We start from the raw sequence: 21,431 nt of genomic DNA on the forward strand, positions 1-21,431 counted from the left end.
AATATGATGGAACTGGGATTTTGTTAGACTTAATTATTGCAAACACAACTAAAACTATAACTGAAACTAATCAAAACTAAACTGAAACTAAGGATTTTCAAAAAATAAAAACTAAACTAGCAAACAATTGGTAAATACTAATTAAAACTGATATAAAATTGAAAATCAGAAGTCAAAACTAAATAAAAATAAAAACTAATGAAAATTGCAAAACTATTAAAACCCTGGCCTGCACTAAGAGATAAAGAGTATTTCTTGATCTTAATAAGCACTTGCACTTTAAGCTGAGAAGCTTACTGATCAACTAATAACATGGCTTTGGTAAAAGCCAAAGCAAGACATCCACAGAGCTTTAAGTGTGTCCCATTAAGAACAAATGTGGAAGTTGAACAGATTAATCTAAGCAGCCTCCATGCTTCAAGGAAGGGTGTCAAACAGCCAGCAACAGGCATGTGTAGGACACAAAGCCTATCTGGTGGTGCAGGAACAGGAGCTGTTCTGCAAGAGAGATAAGTCCAGGTCAGGAATGTCTCTGTTCCTGGGCCAAGTAGAGAGGATGGCTGCAAGAAGAGATGGAAGTGCAAGAGGGCAGATAATGATGGAGAGGGGGATTGAATGACACAGAGGTGGAGGGAGGGGACGAAGGAAACAGGAAAACACACACAGGGTGATGAATGGATAGGAACTGAGAGGGGAAGGAGGGGAGAGAGGAAGAGTGATGAAAGATGGGATTATGTGAGGAAAGAGTAGAATAACATATGCAAAGATGGATATGAAGAACAATGGAAGAGAGCATAATAAGTGACTAAAAGTAGGTTGAAATTAAGTGATTATATTTGATTTAATGTGTTTAAATCTATCAGTACATTGACTACATTTTATCTACATTTTGTTAAGGATGGAAATGGTCTTAAATTCATAGGCAGCCGGTCCCTTTACTAGTACAGCTGCCAAGATAATAGCCATGACAGGGAGAAGAGGGATTGGTAATGCCAATCTTAATTCAGACTATGGAATGATATGAACCAACTATGAGATCAATGCACCGTCAAATGGACTTGTGGGCTGTGTCTGATCTGAGCCAACATTCATCACGCTGAGAGAGGGATTTAGATAAAGCCTGGATGCTGAGACTGAGGAGTTTGTTTTTGAAACATTCTTTATTTGTTTGTGTGTGGGTGTGATTTTGGACAATATCTGAGGGGTAAGGCAAGAGCTGAAACACAGGGCCATGTATGTAGGTGTGTGCATGTATGAATGTGTATGGGCATGACTTATTTATTTTAGGGCAAAAGTGTATGCTTTAAGACACAGAAACAGACATTTCTTGCAGCTTTTCATTATGCTAATGTGTGAGTGTGCTGTGATTATTTGTGAGTATTATATGAAAATGCATAGTTTTGGGGGATTGGAACCCCAGGAGTGCAATCAACAGTATCCACAGGAAGCATTTCTTTAAAAGTAGAAATAGCGCTATTGAAAAGTGTTCAACCCACCTGAATACCTCAGAAACAGATATCTCAAAATTTAACTACAAATAAAACAGAAGGGGACAGGCACTACTAAACCTAAGTGAGAAAACAAATTTTTTTAATTTTGGTGACACAATCAAAGAAAAAAAGAAAAAGGAGTTTTTTTTATCCAATCTGCTGATGGCATCCAGCCTCAAACGCTCGCTAGGTAAAGAATGGCTGAGTGTGTGAAGCCAGTGTCAAGTAATCAGAAGAGCAGCTTCATTCTGCTGCTGAGAGTGTAAATTAGCATCTCACCAAGTCGAGCCGCCAAAAAAATCCCACCAAGTGTAAACACAGTCTTTTAGCTCTCAAGAGGGAAAAGATGATTACCTCACAATTACGAGACCACAGTGCAAAGAGAAGCCCCATTGCCTCAGTGACAGAAAGAGAGATTACAGGGTGGCGGTAGTACTAATGATGATGGGTAAAGTGAAAAATACTGCAGTTTATCCCAGGGGACACATAAAATTGCAGCAACTAGCTGAAATTTCTGGCACTTGGCTAGCACACTGGCAACGCTCTTCAAACTGAAACATGAAGAAGAGCTGGTTGCGAGTCTGCTGCCAAATCGAACGGTTTCTTTTTCTAAGGGTTTCTTTTTCTGTGAGGTGACACTGTACCACAGACTCATTAAATGTACAAACATGCAAATTTTGTGAGGGTTTTTTTTTTAACAAACTTACATTTAAAACAGGAACTGAGTCATTTAAAGTCCTCTTTTGTTTTGTTTTTTTGTTTAATGTTTTTTTTATAACAACAACAAAAAAATCAGGACTATTTTAAACGGTTGGATTCACAAATTTTACTGATGCAATAATAGTAAAAGCAGAAAGTTCATTGTGTCATTAGGAGTATGACCTGCAGAGACTTTGACTTAGCAGGAAAGTAAAGAAATAAACATACATTTGACAGTACTAACATCCAGCTGCTCTCTGAAAAATGAACGACAGGAATCCATTGGGAATTGCTCAAAACTTCAGATCAGAATCAAATAATTTACAACAGCAGGCAGCAGTGGAGTTTGCAGAAAGCAAAGCACAGATGGGCTTTGAGGTGGACGAGAGAGAGAGAGCACATATCTGAACCCCAGTACAGCAGCAGCTTTAGCAAACATTAGGGGGGGGGGATAGCTGCATTTCATTTCCATTTCTGCTTCTTTTCCTCCATGCACCAAACCTTTTAGAACCAAGCTGGTTTGACAGCACTCCGTACTTTCTACCATGCTGGGATGACGCTCTCTCCCCTACTCCTAGGATTAGGTCACTACTCAAATCCTCATTACTAATTTGGTTAGTACTATTTTTTTTATTAGACCTACAACCAACTGACAGATAGTTATTCTGCTGGAGAAACTGTGGGGAAAACATGGCAGATCATTTTCATATATTTTGGAAATGCCCAATAATCCAACCATACTGGAGTGAAGTGGTCAAATCAATTTACTTGGTGACTAGTCTCAAATTAAATTTGGATTTCTGTACTGTGTGTTTGGGCAATATCCCATCAGCAGCCTCCTTAAAGGACAAATATTTGATAAACATCCTGTTGGGAGTGGGCAAAAAAGCGCTTACCAGGAGGTGGCTGGAGAAAGAGCCCCCCAACAAAGAAAGATTGGATAGGAATAATGGAGGAAATATATAGAATGGAAAAACGTACTTTTTTTTTTGAACCTCAAAATGGACCAATTTCATAAAAACTGGAGGAAGTGGGAGAGATTTGTTGAAGGTGGTAATGTGGGATGATGGGTGGCGGGTTATATAACCAGAGCTTCACTAAGTATTTTCACGCCACTACTGGAAGAAGGAAGGCCTGCTAAGGACGTGGTCACTGTTTTTTAGAAGGCAGCTGATAAAAGAGACTGGAAATACCCTTCCGAATATCATCAGGGATGGACTGTAAAGTGCTGCGTGGACAGTAGCAAAAACCTGACGACATGGGACCTGTAAAGAGGTGGAGGGGAGCTCCCCCAGACCGGGCAGATCTGAGGGTTTCACTGTGCCATTATGTTATTGTCAGTGCGTATTATGTTTGTTTGTTTGGTTGTTTTTTGCTGTTTTTGTGTTTTTTCATGTGGATGACTGTCATAATTACAAAACTTTCAATAAAAAAAACAAACAAAAAAAAAAACAACCTACAACCAGTATACAAGCTCAAGTGTTTTCATACACTGAGGTAAAACTGAAGGATTATGAGCGTTATTCACAAATCTATAGTGCAAAGTTAAGAGCTTAACATTAGCTGGCATGTTTTCTATCAAATATCCTAAAAACAATTATTTATGTACCTTTAAAGGAAACAAGAAAATAAACCAAAATTACGACGTGACACACATTTAAGGTTCAAACGGTGGTCAAAAATGAGCACAAGGTGAGCTAACAAGGTTTGTAATTACCATGAGTCACTTAAACTACTGTCACAACATGTTATACTCAGCACCTTTTATTTAATAAGACAAGGCTAGAAATACCTAAATCCTCATTACTGTTTTAGCAACATTACACACAATGACAATTTAGCCTGTTTTTTGGGAGGAAAATGCACAATGCACACAAAGTCTGATGCAGCTGATTTCCTGTACATACTTGCAGACACACTTGCCCAGAACAAAGCTTCATCATCTGTTAATGAATTCCATGGCCAGCAGTGTTTGCTGGTGCAAGCAGGTAATTAGTTTAAACAGCGGGAAAGATCAAAGACAACGCTTCCTGTCTCGCTCCCTGGTTATGACCTCGCAGGGGAAAGTCACAGATTTCACAAGCAAGAGAGAAAGAAAATGTGTGCAGCTCAGCATACAGAACCAAAATCAGAGTCATCATTTTGGTCTCAATCATAGCAAAATATCCTCTTTTGTTGTAATACACAAAGTGTTTTGTTTTGTTTTTTTTTTTGTTTTTTTAAAACTGTACCCTTGAGTCGCTATCAGCAAACTATGCTTTTAATCTTGCTAAAGGTTGATACGATTTACGTGATTTTTAAGTCTAAAAGGCACTTAATCTGTTAAGAATTTCAACAAAGGACGAGTAGAATAGGGCCATCATTCCACTGAAGAGTATCACTTACTCTGGGTTATCATCAGGTGTGCTACAAGTTCCCCTTTCTCTCACCGTGCCAAGCTACAGCCCTTATCTGACAAAATGGAGTCCAGAGAGGACAGCGAGAGATAGCATATCTCTGCGTGTTTGTGTGCCACTTGTATCTGATGATCCAAGTCACTCCTAGCAAAGCGCCACAACATGGTGGCTGTTGATTTTTCAATGCTGCCAATTTTTGGTTACATTTAAATAGCACAACATGGCCTCACATGGTGACAATGATCCACAGCCAAAGTACTTTTGAGAAAATACAAGGACAATGCCAATCATCATACTACGCCTGCCACTTCCCCCAAAACACACTTTAAAAAAAAAAAAAAAAAAACACAGAAATAACACAAACTGAGAAAAAAAAAAAAACAAAAAAAAAAAAAAAAAATATATATATATATATATATATATATATATATATATATATAAAAAAACACCCAGCGCGCCCCTGCGGGCGGTTTATCCTTCAAGCTCGGGTCCTCTACCAGAGGCCTGGGAGCTTGAGGGTCCTGCGCAGTATCTTAGCTGTTCCCAGGACTGCGCTCTTCTGGACAGAGATCTCCGATGTTATTCCCGGGATCTGCTGGAGCCACTCGCCTAGCTTGGGAGTCACCGCACCTAGTGCTCCGATTACCACGGGGACCACCGTTACCTTCACCCTCCACATCCTCTCGAGCTCTTCTCTGAGCCCTTGGTATTTCTCCAGCTTCTCGTGTTCCTTCTTCCTGATATTGCTGTCATTCGGAACCGCTACATCGATCACTACGGCCGTCTTCTTCTGTTTGTCTACCACCACTATGTCCGGTTGGTTAGCCACCACCATTTTGTCCGTCTGTATCTGGAAGTCCCACAGGATCTTAGCTCGGTCATTCTTCACCACCCTTGGGGGCATCTCCCATTTTGACCTCGGGACTTCTAGGTTATACTCGGCACAGATGTTCCTGTACACTATGCCGGCCACTTGGTTATGGCGTTCCATGTATGCCTTGCCTGCTAGCATCTTGCACCCTGCTGTTATGTGCTGGATTGTCTCTGGGGCATCTTTACACAGCCTGCACCTGGGGTCTTGCCTGGTGTGATAGACCCCAGCCTCTATGGATCTTGTACTCAGAGCTTGTTCTTGTGCTGCCATGATTAGTGCCTCTGTGCTGTCTTTCAGTCCAGCTTTGTCCAGCCACTGGTAGGATTTCTGGATATCAGCCACCTCCTCTATCTGCCGGTGGTACATACCGTGCAGGGGCCTGTCCTTCCATGATGGTTCCTCGTCTCCCTCCTCTTTCTTGGGTTTCTGCTGCCTGAGGTATTCACTGAGCACTCGGTCAGTTGGGGCCATCTTCCCAATGTATTCTTGGATGTTCCTTGTCTCATCCTGGACTGTGGTGCTGACACTCACCAGTCCCCGGCCCCCTTCCTTCCGCTTAGCGTACAGCCTCAGGGTGCTGGACTTGGGGTGAAACCCTCCATGCATGGTAAGGAGCTTTCTTGTCTTTATGTCAGTGGCTTCTATCTCCTCCTTTGGCCAGCCTATTACCCCAGCAGGGTACCTGATCACGGGCAGGGCGTACGTGTTGATGGCCCGGATCTTGTTCTTACCATTCAGCTGACTCCTCAGGACTTGCCTGACCCTCTGCAGGTACTTGGTGGTTGCAGCCTTTCTAGCGGCCTCTTCATGGTTCCCATTTGCCTGCGGGATCCCCAGGTACTTGTAACTGTCCTCTATGTCTGCAATGTTGCCTTCTGGTAGTTCAATCCCCTCAGTTCTGACTACCTTCCCTCTCTTTGTTACCATCCGACTACACTTCTCCAGTCCGAACGACATTCCAATGTCATTGCTGTATAGCCTGGTAGTGTGGATCAGTGAATCGATGTCTCGTTCACTCTTGGCATACAGCTTGATGTCATCCATGTACAGGAGGTGGCTGACAACTGCTCCGTTCCGTAGTCGGTATCCGTAGCCAGTCTTGTTAATGATCTCACTGAGGGGGTTCAGGCCTATGCAGAACAGCAGTGGGGACAGAGCATCTCCTTGGTAGATCCCGCACTTGATGGTGACTTGTGCTATGGGCTTGGAGTTGGCCTCTAGTGTTGTCCGCCACATCCCCATTGAGTTCCTGATATATATATATATATATATATATATATATATATATATATATATATATATATATATATATATATATATATATATATATATATATATAGTGACGCCAAGCCAAATGTCACAGACAATGAGGGACTTCATATCTGTGGGCTTTGCAGGTCTCCTCTTCATACTGACAGAAGGATTAAAATCCCATAGGATTTAACTGGCACTGGTGGAGAGTGGAGCTTAATTCTTCATGTAGCTCTCTCAACATATTTCACTGTACATAAGGGATAATTTGGAAAGCTCTCATCGTGCCGGCCAAGCAGGTTATCTAAGCGAAAGGACTCTAATGTATCTCATGGGTCACGCAAACACTGGCTGCCTGAACGATGACTCAGTTCCATTAAGTTACATCTTTGTCCTTAAATGCTCTACCAGCAGCAGTTCACATGACTTTGCTAAAGCATGCTATCAAATATTTATACCAAATCTTCTGTCCTATTCTATGTTAAGAGCATTTTACCTTGCACAAAGCAGAGCACAGACTGGGTTTGAGGTAGACCACATATCACCTTTCCGCACCCTAGTTTAGCAGCAGCTTTAGCAAACTGACCCTTCACAAATCTCATGCTTTTCGTCTCCATCACCATACAGGAATGACTGCATTTTCTTCCCAACCCTCTCAGATCCAAGCTGGTTTGGCAGCACCCCTAATTTTTGTCCATACTATAGGTTGTGTAAATTCCTTTCCTTATTCCCAGCATTACAAGGGGAATACATCACCTGCACATGGCTGCCAAGGATAAGACATATATCAACCTGTCAGGACTGGAGCCAAGCTAGAGGAGAAGCATGGAAAATAAATAGCACTGCCCTCTGTCCTGAACAACTGGCCTCAAAAGAGGGTGAGAGTGTGGCTAAAACCTATTCAAGCAAATAGAGCATATTTGAATTTGAATTGGACAAAGAGTGCAAAAGAGAAAGGGAGGGAGAAGGGGAAACTAGTGCAAACATATCAACAAATGTTCAAGTATACAAGACTAGGCCACCAGTCATCACATAATTTGCCATATTTTCACTGTTTTTAATTTAGGTTTCACTCAGTCGTTCAATGATAACTTAAACTTGAACTAACTAATGTGGAGATACAGAAATTCTTTTATTGCTGCCATATAATCTGCATCATTATAATTGCATTAATAACATTCTTTATAGCATTATTCCATTTAATAATATTTCTCACAGTATTGATATAGCATTAAAGTTGCTTATTGAGGATGTTTAGTTAAGGATCCTTCCATTATGTTAACTTTTTTTTTTTTTTTAAACAGGTACAGTCAGAAGTATTTCATACACATTGCATATTTGTGCTTATTTCGAGTTGATGTTCGGTTCATTGAGGGTCTTAAGCTTCACTGGTGTGACTGTCCAGGTGATACATGCTGAGGGAAACTAGAACATAGAAGGATGATTGCATGCATGCTTACAATACATATAACACATATAATCTAGGAATGTGTCAGGCCTGAGGCCTTAACTGATTTGGTGTCTCACTATATTTTACTCTACTTGGCAACAGATGACCAGAGTCAATAATTAGCCCCAGAGACCCTGAGGGCTTGAAGTTTATTACCTTGTATGGAAGGTGTTATAGAAAAGAGAAGTTCTATGTCTGTTTATAGCCATTAAAGGTGTACAAGATGTACCATTAACTGTGACTAATGTCTGGACCCTATTTTAATCCGTAATTGACGCCATGGGGGGGGCGTATACCCCACAGCTTTATAAGTGTTCTCCATATGTATTTTTGTCAGAAGACATAGGCTGATGTTTTCTCCTGGCTGCTAATAAACTCACCGTTTGATTGCACTTTTCTGAGGCCTCCGTGGTTTGTCTCACTGCTCTACATTGATCGATTTCGCAACAGTAACTAGTGGCAGTAGTGAATGACTGGTGATGAGATGTTAACAGTACATAAACACAGATTTAGCATTGTCTATATAATAAATATCTGTCACGTTATAGATAGAATAGAGCAGTAGAAAGTCAAAGGACTTTCTGCACAGGGCATCGGCTTGACTAACTGGTGATGCCGAGAGTAAACTCAATAGGTTAACCCCTGAACCTGTCTTTACTCACCAGACAGAATCAGTTTGGTAATTTCTATATGACTATTATGTAGAGTAAGAATGTTGGTCACATTATAGCCTGGTAGTGTTTCTTTAAAAGTACCGCACACTGCAGCATGAGTGATTGACTGGAGTTATTTGTCACCAAAAAAGTTGAATCAGCAGAGATACCGATTCACTGATCTAAGCTGCCAACATTAAGGTGCAACCATACAGCAACACTACACTTGAGTCTATACATATTACATAATATGTATAAGCCAACACTGAACAGGAGGTGGCTGTCTTCGATGCAGCTGCCACAAAAAATTTTTGTCAGCCGTCTGCGATCCACTAATAGCCTGGTTAGTCCTGAAGTTGTGCGTTGTTCCTTTTTACATGCCAAGCAATGGCAGCTTTTCATTAACTCCGGGACAGCTAATCAGAACAATTTCAAACTCAACACTGCACTTTGTGAGAGTCACAACTGTCTGGTACACGGACACTAGGGTCTGCATGGTTATTACAAAAATCCTAATTATGATTATCTTAGTCATAATTAAATTCCATTTATGTAAAACAATTACTCATTAACAGTAGTAACATAACTGTTATCCTGGCTCAAGCTAAACTAAAATGAGGCAAAAGCTCACCAGTGAAAGGAAAAGAGGTGTACTGGATTTATATTACAAGACAGAATGAGACCATCCTTGCAATAATTAAACCATAACTACCGGTGATCTTGTTTTCATAGTTGTGTCAGGTCATATTGAAAATACACACACAACCATAGGATGCATCATCTGTTCAGGAGATAGCCATCACTTCCCATGAGCTTTACAAATATAATAAGCAGCTTCTTATTTGTAGCACCTAAAGAAACCTTTATTATCCATTTAGTTGAGCCCATCGCCTCATAAGGCTGGTGGAACCCGAAAGTCAACAAAAGCCTTCGAATTTTTTTTATAATAGAGAGTTTATAAGCCAAATGAATCCTCACTACAAATTAGGGCTGCACGATTAATCGTTAGAAAATCGCGATCTCGATTCATACTTATGTGCGATCTCATTTCCAAATGACAACGATTAAAACAAAACAAAAAAAAAAAGACAACGATTGTACCGCATTTTGATCCGGGACGTACTCTGCATGAAAACAAGCGCTCACTCTTCCTGCTCAACAAATGACAAGGGCGGAGCCTTATACCACGTGATACAGAAGCTGTGCCGTGTGATGCTAAAATTAGCAGGGAAAAAACAACGGAGAGCACATCAGGGATGACGAGAAAGTGACAGGAGAAAATCCGTCCCGGTCAACCACCCAAACATCAATAACGGGAACCTTATACAGCGCTTCCCTATACCCGTCGAACTCCCGCAGGCACCTGACCAAAGATATGGCTCCCATCAACACTGTGCAAAACGAGGGATTTAGGAAAATGATCAACACCCTAGACAAACGCTACACAGTGCCGTCCCGCAACTATTTTTCTATTGTTGCACTACCTGCTCTATACACGCAGCGCCGAGCAACGGTGGAGACGGAATTTCAAGCAGTACAACATTTTGCGGCAACAACAAAACGTGAGACATTTGTTGTTTTTATGTTTATTTATTGTTTTTATGTTCAGTCTCAACTGTTACGAAGTTGATGTGCAGTTAATAAGTGCAATAAATATTTATACTGGAAAAGAAAATCGTGAGAGAATCGTGATCTCAATTCTAAGCCAAAAAATCGTGATTCGCATTTTATGCAAAATCGTGCAGCCCTACTACAAATGCCTTGTGGCTGACACAAGGCATATTTTAAACCAACAATCTAACCAACCTTTTTTCTCATGATAAAAGAAGTTTACAAAAAATAAATAAATAAACAAAAAAAAAATCAGCTTCCAAATATCACCAAAATTCTACATTCAAAGGAGCCAAACTGATGCGGTAAAATGTGGTGGGAAAACTGTAGAGATAAAGATAAAAGGAGAACGGAGGCACAAGCTCAGTGCGTCACACTGACACATTTCCTGCTCTACCGTCTGTCATCACTGTGAAAGATGAAGATCGGCAGACAAAGATATGAGAGTAGTTTTCAATCACAGCATTCAGAAGAGCTCATCTCAGCTCAATGCTGTCAGTAACTGCTGCTGGTAGCATTTTCCTCAGTGGGATTCTGCATTATGGTATATTTGGAAATGAACAGCCAAGCGGAACAACTAAGCAACAGCTGAAATTATACAACTTTTAAGTGAGAAACTGGTAACATAGTTTAACAAGTTATACTGGGAACACAATGTACAAGAGTTACATAAATACTGCAAAATGTATTCCAACAACCACTTCAGTGCTGTAATACACTATACTATTCTCTTGAGAAAAGCTCATAGCTTATATATGGCTATTTGTCTCAATAGTTCAAATACAGTCACTATGTTGGTGTCTGTAGGAATCTGACCTGCTCCACAAAATACACCATAAATTTCTCACACAAACCTCCCAATCAGAAAAACTATTTCAAACACTACCACACAATTTTGGAATGGTCAATGTGAGTGTTATTTCTACACCAGTGTCAATCAAAAATAAACATAATCTGTGCAGTGTGGTTTTGTGGCTCGCCAGCCTCCTTTGCTTCCTGGAGCATCATTCAGCCCTTTATAGCAGGTCCAAATGTTTCGTGGACAATTTCTGACACATGTGCAAATGTCCCGCCTGCTGTACTCTCTACATATGAACAGACATCCCCACACAACACAATGTCCTGCATTTTCAGCACAAAGCTGTCAAACGGCTTTTCACAGTTATGTACGCATTTTAGCACAAAAACAATACAATCGGCTACAAGTTTCTCTGAGCAACTCTGACCCTCATTCACCAACAACATTATAAAACTACCATTTTTCAATCCAGCTACAAGCAGATTAAGAGTCCTGACACACAAACCGAACACGGGCAGCAAAGCACCACTTGGCTGCTGTTAGGTGTCTAGTTTTATGTTTTTTGTCTGTGTGTGTGTGTGTAAAGTGAGCTTTCCACTGAGGTCTTTAGCTTCTACTTTAGCTACGACTTTGTTCAGTGCAATTCTTTTATTAATATATCTATCTATCTATCTAGTGCTGTTTGTAACCATCTTTCTCAGAGATCAGAGATCTCAGGCACATTCTATGCTTATACAATATCTACCTCACCGTAGCCATACAGGCTATGGGTCCCTCATATTAGCTGCGAAGCAAAGGAGCACATTTGTGTGAGCTTTTTAATTTAGGAATGACTCATTAATCTCTTCCATTTTAGCAATGTTTAACTAAAGTTCATTTTGTGACCTATTAACACCACAGCGCAATCTAGCTTTTAGATGTGCTTAGTTAGAAGCACTCTTCACAAATACGACTAAAAAACAAATTCTGAACAAGTACACAGGAGCCAGTGTAGTTGCGGAGGAGAAAAAAGAAAAACACGTGACCTAATGAGTTGAAATGGTAGACAACATGGTGAAAAGGGGAATTTATAGATAACGTACAGGAACTCAGAAATCAACTTTCCTCCCACAATAATGATCATTTTCCCCAAGCTCAGTAAAGCCTGCATCAAGTTGGCTCGCAGCCCTCTGCTAGGGGCTTTGGCCAGTACTGAGGATTAAAACCCTGCAAGTCTATAAATACACCTAGTAGAACAACGTCAGCATCCAGCCAGCTATTGCACTCACCTCTCAATGCTGGGTAGCTGGCATGCAGTTTTTTCTTCCTTTCTCACTCTTCTTTTTTTACTTTACACCACCAGTATTTTAGCCTCTCAGACTGTCACTATTTGTTCTCTTTGTGTTCCCATTTCTCTCTCCCCCCTGAACTTCCTCTCAGCTTGTTTCCCACTCCTTTGTGACTCTCCCCGCATCTTTCACACAGTCCTGCTCATACTCCCGCGCTTGGCAGGGCCTCTTAATTGGAAACAAGCTGTGAGCAGGCTTTCAGTTTGAGGTTAAAATTGCATCTGACCTGCCTCCTGCTGCATCTTCTCTTCTCTCCTTTGGCTGCATTACAAGCTTGTAAACAGTGGCTGAGTGCAGATATGAAAGGGACAATGTGTTGAAGAGGGGGGCAAAAGTTGACTCTCACTGGCTATAAACAGCAAAAAAACCCCCAAAAACACATCACAGATACACAAGCAAAATTGTGTCCCTGTCTTCATAGTATACTTAGTAAGCCCTTACTAAGTATACTATGAAGACAGGGACGGGCTATATAACAGAAGATTTATTTAAAAAAAAAAAAAACAACAAAAAACGTCAACAACTCCGCTTTGTTTGTTATTCAAACGAGCTGAGCGTAATCAGGTAGCCAAGAGAAAAAGCGTAACTTGGAGCTAATCCATTGTTTTCAGCAAAAGATCTTTGACAAATAAAAAAAATCCAACAAATCTCCTGACGTGATTTTTTTCCATTTACTGTAAGCAGTGCCAAATCATCTTGACAGCCAGTGCTGATGTGCACGTCTGCCTCATCAAGAGAACTGCACAAGCAATAATCATGACAGAAGCAAAAGACAGAAAAGGATGCACTTAAATTGTGCATGTGATATGCAGACATGGCACATCAAAATATCCACATCAATCAAACTTCTGAAACATAAAGTCTGAACTGCAACACAAAAAAATGACATGACCATTACATGGTAATTATGATGAGAGGCTGCATTTGGTCTGTCACAACTTCCTTGTTGTCAGTGGGAGAGGATAAAAGGGATTTGTTGCACAAAGAGCCACAGCCAGGCACAGAAACTATTACTTCCACCCAGTTAGACCACAGACTGCACTGTCTGACCCATAGAGCTGCATAACAGGATAGTGCAACTCATTCACAATCACACACCAACCTTCACAGAGAGCTCAGCTAACTAAAGATGGGGCAAACGTGCATTAGTCTTCGCGTCTGATTTGTACTTGAACATAATGAGCTGATGCCATGTGGAGCACCTGCATTTATTTAATTATTTAACATGTTAACAAATTGGTTAATGTCTTAAGATGAGTTTAAAGCCTCCTGTCTGACAAACAGCTGCTTAATCCAGTGAGATATATTTAAAAGCTCAACCCGTTTAACATTTTCCCAATTTGTAACATCCTCCAAGCAGCTTACTCCAGCTAGTGTGTTGTTTACATCCCTGTACAAGTCAGAGACATTTTTTCATTTAGAGAGCTGAATCATGACCAGAAACAAATATTTATCTTCTTGGCAAAAACCTTCCTTAACTACTGTCCCATCTACATCTTTGACTCCATCAAGACTAACTCATTTGGAAAGCCAGGAATGCCAGAATGGTGTACACAGCAGTTCTAGGTATTATTAATATCTGAAAATAGCTTAGCTTTCAGGGAGTTTTTAATCATCCCTGTAAAAGATACTAGAAGTCAAAGAGCAATTAATTAAGACCAGTACGGTAAGAGAAACAGGAAAAACGTCTTGTTGAAAGCTACCCACAATATGGCGTCTGCATGTTCTTATAAATATGTCAAACACTTCCAAGTGGATTATTCAGCCTCAAACCAAAGTAGTCAATCAGTAAGGGAATAGCAGAAGTGATTTGATCTGGTACTGGTCATCTCATTACATAACAAGGTGATGAGAAGAAAATCTGGGGAAGGAACAATGTTATACAGATATGTGTAAAAGAAAGTTTTTCAAAGAACTGCATAGATGCCTATGAAAGCAAAGTACACCTCGTGATTTAGTAGCTTGTAGAGCAACGTTTAGCACTAGCCTGCCGTCTGACAAAGGGGGAATTTTTGCCCACTCATCTTTACAGTGCTGTTTCAGTTCATTGAGGTTTCCTGGCATTGTTTATGCACAGCTCTCTTAAGGTTCCAACCACAGCATTTCAATCAAGTTGAAGACTGCACTTTGATTGCAGCCATTCTGATAAACCCAATTTTGGCCAAGGTTCAGTCTCATAACTGAACCCTGGAACATTTTGGTTCTCAACTCAATTGTCCCATTGCAAAACAAGCCCAAATCATCACGCCTCCACCACTCTACTTGACAGTTGGTATGGGGTGTTTGTGCTGATATGCTCTGTTTGGTTTTTGACAAACATGGCACTGTCTCATATGTGCAAAGGACATTATTCCAGAAGTGTAATGGTTCTTTTAGATGCAACTTTGCAAACCTAAGCTGTTTTGTCATGATCTTTTTAGAGAGAACAGGCTTTTTCCTTCTAGAAACCCTTCCAGACATTTTCAGTATTCTTCTAATTATGCGGTCATGAACTTTAACATTTAACATGGTAACTGAGACCAATAGACGTGCTCAAGTCAAGTGTCAAGTGCATTTCATTAGCAGCACCTAGCTGCTACTTACACTCTTAAATCCTAATGAAAGCTGTAAAGGTGTGGTTAGCTTTTCACAAGAATGCAGTTTTTCTTGTTGACATGATTATATAAAAATTATGTTTGTTTGTTTTTTCAATAAGAACCCAAACAAACCTCTTTTAAAAATGAACATGAAGCTGCAAAATGCACAGTTTTCTCTGCTTTCTCTATAAAATTGAATAATAATGAAACATAAATGATGAAAAACTTTTCCATGCAGGAGTTACTCAAATGTTCTTTTTTTGTCATCAGATTTCATTGAGCTAATGACACAGTTCAGCTGCCATCATTAACCTGTAATATTCTGTCAGGCAATCTAGTGATATGAAAACAATGAAATTAAGTTTAGCGTTTATCAACTTACCCTAGTTTACCTGATGTTAATGAGACCAACTGTATTCTGAACTTGAGAGCAAGAGGTGGGAACAAATGGGGTGCAAACAATGCTGTCTGCATTTCTCTTATCACAGGTCTTCTTGGTCACTCTCTTTATGTCAAAAATGTACATGGAAAAAAAACAGACACACATAGCAGCTCACAAACTGCAAGACTCCAATTCTGGAAATTTATTGTGTCAGCTAAGCTGAGAGCAGGTGTGCCTGAAATGTTACAGTTTTTATGTTGCAATAAACTAGACAAAAGTGGAGTCCTGCAGGGTGCAAGCTGTTGGTCTTTCCATGTACATTGTTGACCTAGTTTTGGCCAACCTCCTTCACCATTTTTTGATAAGGATATTCATTTACTTTATCTATTTTTTAAGATAAGTTAGAAACAATTTTAATTCAATTGTTAGTAATACCGGGCATTTATGTAGATTCATTCACGGCTCACAAACTCAGCAGCCAGCCAGCAAGCCACAGCAGTCATGCTGCAGCATGATATAGTGCAAAGTTAAGGTAAACAGGTCTATAAACGATGACAACACAAGGTTTGGTGAGACTACACAATCTGCCAGTTCTGCTCTGTGAAGGCACTGCATAGAGGTTACTCTGCCTTAGTGACAAGAGTCACAAAAGCTGCCTCACAGACATCAATGTGAAGGAAAAATAAAATGACAACCAGCAGTGATGCCTTTAATCTATGACAGCTGATCTGATCACCAAAAAGCAATTGTCTAAAAAGACCAGATTACATCCTGTTTGAGATGTAGCCGACCTTGGTGGTCCATGCATGCACCAAGGAAGAAAAATAACACCCACATATGTTCTTTTCTTCAGTAAACTGCAGTGTCTGATCCTCACTATTTAAACCTGCAGGGTTTAATTTTTGTCTTTCCCTTTTTGCAGTGAAAATAATTACATAACAAAAAGCAAAAACGACCTCAGTGGTGACCCATGTTTTTCCTTGCTATTGATCGCTTTCCATTTTACGTGACAAGATTTATATTTTTTTTTTTTTTAAATCTGAAGTGTTGGAAACTTCTCTTGAAACACTTCTTAGGTGTTTTACCCATACTCCTAGCTTCTGTAGCATACCCTGTCACTGTGAAGTATTCAGATAGATGACTTTAAAATAAAGCAAAGATATTTACTTGTTTATATTTGTTTGATAATAAATATAGAAACACCAGCTTAAAGGTAAGGAACTTTTAAAGACTCAATGTTAGGCAGCTGCCAGGGCAAACTAACCCTGGTGTTAGTACATGTTTTTCGTCAAATATTACAGAATTGTGCATTGGACTTAGCACCAAGCTAAAGCTTGTTAACTGAGGAGGTACCAAACACACTTTAACCATGCAATGCAGCTAAGAAGCCAAGGGCAAGAGATACTCCAAGCCCGTTTCACCCCCAGTGTACTTAATGACAGGAGGATTAATTTTTCCTTTGGGTTATAGCTCTGATGCCACCCATCTCACTGTGTAAAAGCACACCCTGGCAGCACTTGGCATCAAGCACTGAGCTGGTAAATCGTGGCAGAGAGAGCAGATAGTTTAAGTCTATGGTCTGATATGAGGATTATTATTTTTATTGGCTGGGTGTGTAGAAGAGCTTTGGTGTTATTTTCCAACCAAGTCAAACATTAAAGGCGAATCCTGTGAGGTTTAATGGTAAACAAATGAGATCCAAGAAAACCCCTCAGTCATATTGTTGGAGCAGCCAGGTTTCAGAGCTGATTCCTTCACAAACTATAGAAAGGAGGATCCCCCAAACAAGCAACTCACACCAACAAAGAGTTGAACCCCAAACAACGGCAGGGGTCACGCAGGACACGGGTTGGGGCCAGGGCATTCCTGGCTGATGCAGTTGGGTTTGTCTGGGAAATGACTGAGCAAACAGAGACCAGAGTGGCTTCCCCTTGCTGGCACCAGCGCTTTGTCCCTACTAATCCACTCCAAAGAGCCACAGTCAAACACCCAGCGCCATACAGTCACCAATAACAACATAGCATGGTCTGAGGGGACACGAAATGAATCCCACTGGCCAAAGCTGGGAGACAGACGCCAGTTTACTCATCACATTTGAGTACAGAATACAGTGTGGCTTAGTTGTGGGACCGGGCAAACCGATCTGAGTACAAGGTAGAGACTAGTTACACTGAGTATTATGTGCCTGTTTCATTATAAAACTTTTATTTGTGTGTCATGTAGAGAGCATGACATCTGTCAGACACTATCAGGAAAGTCAGAGGACCAGTTATCAAGAAAAATAATAACAAATCCTAGATCAATGGGAATATCACCTGAATACAGCAGTTCTTGTGTTTGACATTAAAGCTACTTATCTGTGCCTCGTGATGCATACCTTAGTAAATAAAATGATATGGCATAAAGAATATTTAAAAGTGACATATCAAACCGTGCCAACATTTGGACATTAGATGCACTTAATGTAATGACACCTTATCTTTTTGACAGCCCAGGCTCGGGTCTCCTTACTTAACAATAGGAATAGTTTAATTTATACAACACTGGGAAATTCAACAAGAAATATCACTGGTATTTGCCAATTTTATGTACAACTCAATGAGCTGACCGGACACAAACCTGAAAAAAAAAAGTTTCAGTCAGGAGCAAACAAGTGTGCTGACAAAACCTTTAACACATGACACCACCTGTTTTGTCATTATTACAGTCACACATACAAGCTTCACTCAACTAGTTAAAAACACCATACTGACAAAAATTAGTGGCAAGACAGACCTAGACTCTTGCAGTACAGCTAACCGGAAGATAGTTGTGAAGTACTTACTTGTCATATTCTGCATTGTCTTTGTTACAGCGTGCATCCTTGTGCTTCTGCCAGTCCTTCCCATGCTTACAGGTGGTGAGGAGGACTACATCCTCTGAGTTATGAATATGATATAAAGCATTCCTAGTGTCCGAACCTATTCCAGTTAGGTACCTTTTCCCCTTAAAAACAAGCATGTACTTTCTATAAGGGGGGATTGTGTTGTATTTCAGATAGCCCTTTTCCCCACCTGTCCTTGGGTGGTCTTTGGAGAAAAGAGGGATTGAAACGTCAAAGTCAGGCCGAAAGTTCTCTGTGCTGATGCTGGCTTTGGCCAACATGGCAAGGCCAATGTCAAAGCCAAGGTCCTCTGTGTAGTCCGGCCACGTGCCAGAATATAAATTAAAGATGATGTGGTTTTTGCCTCCATTCCACAGAGGGAGGCTCTGGATTTTTGCTTTCAGGTTGTGTACATACTGGGGCGAGAGCTGGTCCCGGTCCAGAGTGTCCAAACTCAGGACAAACAGGCATGCCTGCCCTGGGTCAGATGTGTAGAACCTGGAGCCTTCGATAGAGGACAATATGTTCTGATAACTCTCTGAAAGTTTTTCCCCTTTTTGTTGGGGGTATACGTAAACTTTAAAGCCATTCCTCTCACACAGTGAGAAGTCAAAGCAGGACTCCATTCTGCAGCGTTTTCCCGTGTAAAGGCCCGAGTTAGCGTCCCTCTTCTGCCTGGGAGATATGTGTTCAGTGAGATCATCGCTCCGGTCCTGCTCCCAGGAGCTGAAAGGCTGCAGGTACCCCGACATGTGACGCCATCGCGCCCCGGGGCCATAACCGGAGAGTCTGCGGTCATGAGGCCGGCTGGGACCCCGTCTGGACAGGGGGACTTGTATCCCCCCTAAACAAAACAACAGTATGAGACACGCGCCGGTGGAGAACAGGATTAAGTAGCGTTTTTTGGCCTGCATGTGTCCTACAGTTTGGGATGAGATATGCGGCGCTGAATCCAAGAAGTCCCAAAGTTTTGGTTTCACCACCTCCAGCGGGAGCGTTCCGCCATCTTCCCCCGGGCTGCAAGGGCTGTGCGTTCACGTCTCCCTCCTGCTTCAGATGCCTTTCACAAGTCCGAGAACTGATCCAACGCATGTGGGCGATTTATAAAGTTCATCCACCTCGTCTCCTCGTCAATAGTGGTATCGACTAGCTGACAGCAGGTTTTCCTATAGAGGAGAGTGACCCGGTGCTCTCAAATTCGGGCATCTCAAGACGCACCCTAGTTGCCTCTGTGTAATGCCACCTTCACTAAGCCATGTGCCATCGTTGTCACACAGAGTGTCGATTTCAAGTCAGCGACAAACAAACACAGCACCGCACAAAGTACAAACTCAACGTTAAAGCTGTGATGTATTTCCGACTTGTTGCCTGGACAGCTACAACTATTGTCCCTACTGGAAATTAAAGCCGAGCGGCCACTTGAGCTCTGGACGTTTACACAAACCTACACTTCGAGACACTGCCACAGTTCCTCACAAACTGCACACAAAGATACGAGTATCGGTGTGGCTGTTAAATCTACACGGCGCATTGCTCCAGACTACAATGCTAGCTAGCCGGCTAACTAACTAGCTAGTTTCTGAAAACATTCCCGGTTAGCCTGTTAGCTCAGCGAGCTTCAACGCTGGTTGGAAGTACAGGCAACCAGAGACTCTACCCTCTACCTTTAAAAATAACACGTCTCTCCATTCAGCTCATTCTTCTCTCTTGTCGTCAAATCCACAGATTCGTTCCTCCGCGAATTTCTCGAGTAGTGTAAAGTATTCAAGTGGTGTTTCTCTCTCTTTCTCTCATACACACATACACAATAACAGGAGTGCAGCAGAGACTGCAAGCCAAGCAGAGCAGCACGGCCGTCCCACTAGGACGACTGCTGATGGTGCTGTGACGTCCTTCCACGGCGCACGGTGCGTTACCATTGGCTCCTGTCACACCCGAGGCGGGCGGGGCTTTCCTCTTGCACCCATTCACATCTTGGAGAAAAAAAAGAAAAATCGAGGAAAGAAAAGATTTCTGTTTAGAGTTTCCAAGAAAAAAATGGAGTGGGCTTAAAATTGTGGTTTGACTATTTAACCATGTGATGGTGTATGGGTTGTCAGTTATATAGACATAGATAACGAAAGTCCTTTAACTTAAACTGAGACTTGCTGGGCACACACTAAGGAGTTCAGAAGTCGAGATTCAAGATTTTGTTTTCGGTGTTTTCTTTTTTTTCCATTAATGCTGACTTTAATGTGTAAAAATTAAATTAAATGTTATTTACCAAATCACAAACAACAGTCACCTCAAGGCCCTACAATAACAGTACATACAATAAATAACTGTATTTGTCATCCAAAATTAATTCAGAGCTAATATCATCAATATAACTAATACTTGCACCTCAACAGACTCATGAAGGTACTGGCCATAAAGATGCAGGATGTAGGAACTATATTGTATGGCTCATACAAGTATTTGCAGTTGCGTTTCAGTTTACAATAGATGATTATTCAGGAGATGCATCACTACCCTCTATTAAACACTCTCCATCAATGAGAATGAGTCAGACAGAGGGCTGATGGACTTTAACAAAGAAAGTTTGGTAGATGGACTAGTTCCTGTGGATCACTATTCTTCTCTACTTCACCACTCAAAGGACTTTATACAACATGCCTCATTCACCTGTTTTTTCTATGCCCACGTGCTTTCTATCTGACATTCACACTCACTCACACTCTGTTGAACCCATCAGAGAAAAACTTGAGTTTCAGGATTATGTTTAAGGATACTTATACTGGAACAGCCAAGGATTGATCCACCAGCTTTCCAAATAGTAGATTACCTTCCTGAACTGCAGCCTTTGGTGGCATTGGATCTCTGTGTTAACAACGTTGATTAACAAAATGATTTAACATTTGAAAATACCATAAAGGAGCATGTCTGCATTTTCCCAACCCCATCGATGCTGTCTGCTGGACAGTTCCGGTGCATGCACTGGTCCTGCAGAAGTGTCGTTGAGCAAAATGTAGGATTCCGGGATCACACCAGTGCTTTGAGTAGAACACTGATCCCACTGT

At 41.1% G+C, this 21,431-nt stretch overlaps 1 protein-coding gene across 1 annotated transcript in view; it reads right to left on the reverse strand.

Moving 5' to 3' along the window:
- The window catches only part of LOC113031623 (exostosin-1b), a 44,763-nt gene extending 24,568 nt beyond the window's left edge, over window positions 1-20,195 (reverse strand). The window contains exon 1 of the mRNA XM_026183870.2: window positions 18,334-20,195. Within this exon, the coding sequence (XP_026039655.2) occupies window positions 18,334-19,286 (953 nt within the window). The 5' untranslated portion in view covers window positions 19,287-20,195. The remainder of the gene's footprint in view (window positions 1-18,333) is intronic.
- Between the last annotated feature and the right edge of the window lie 1,236 nt (window positions 20,196-21,431).

Source organism: Astatotilapia calliptera, chromosome 11, assembly GCF_964374335.1.
Source record: "Astatotilapia calliptera chromosome 11, fAstCal68.1, whole genome shotgun sequence".
Classification (NCBI taxonomy): Eukaryota; Metazoa; Chordata; class Actinopteri; order Cichliformes; family Cichlidae; genus Astatotilapia; species Astatotilapia calliptera.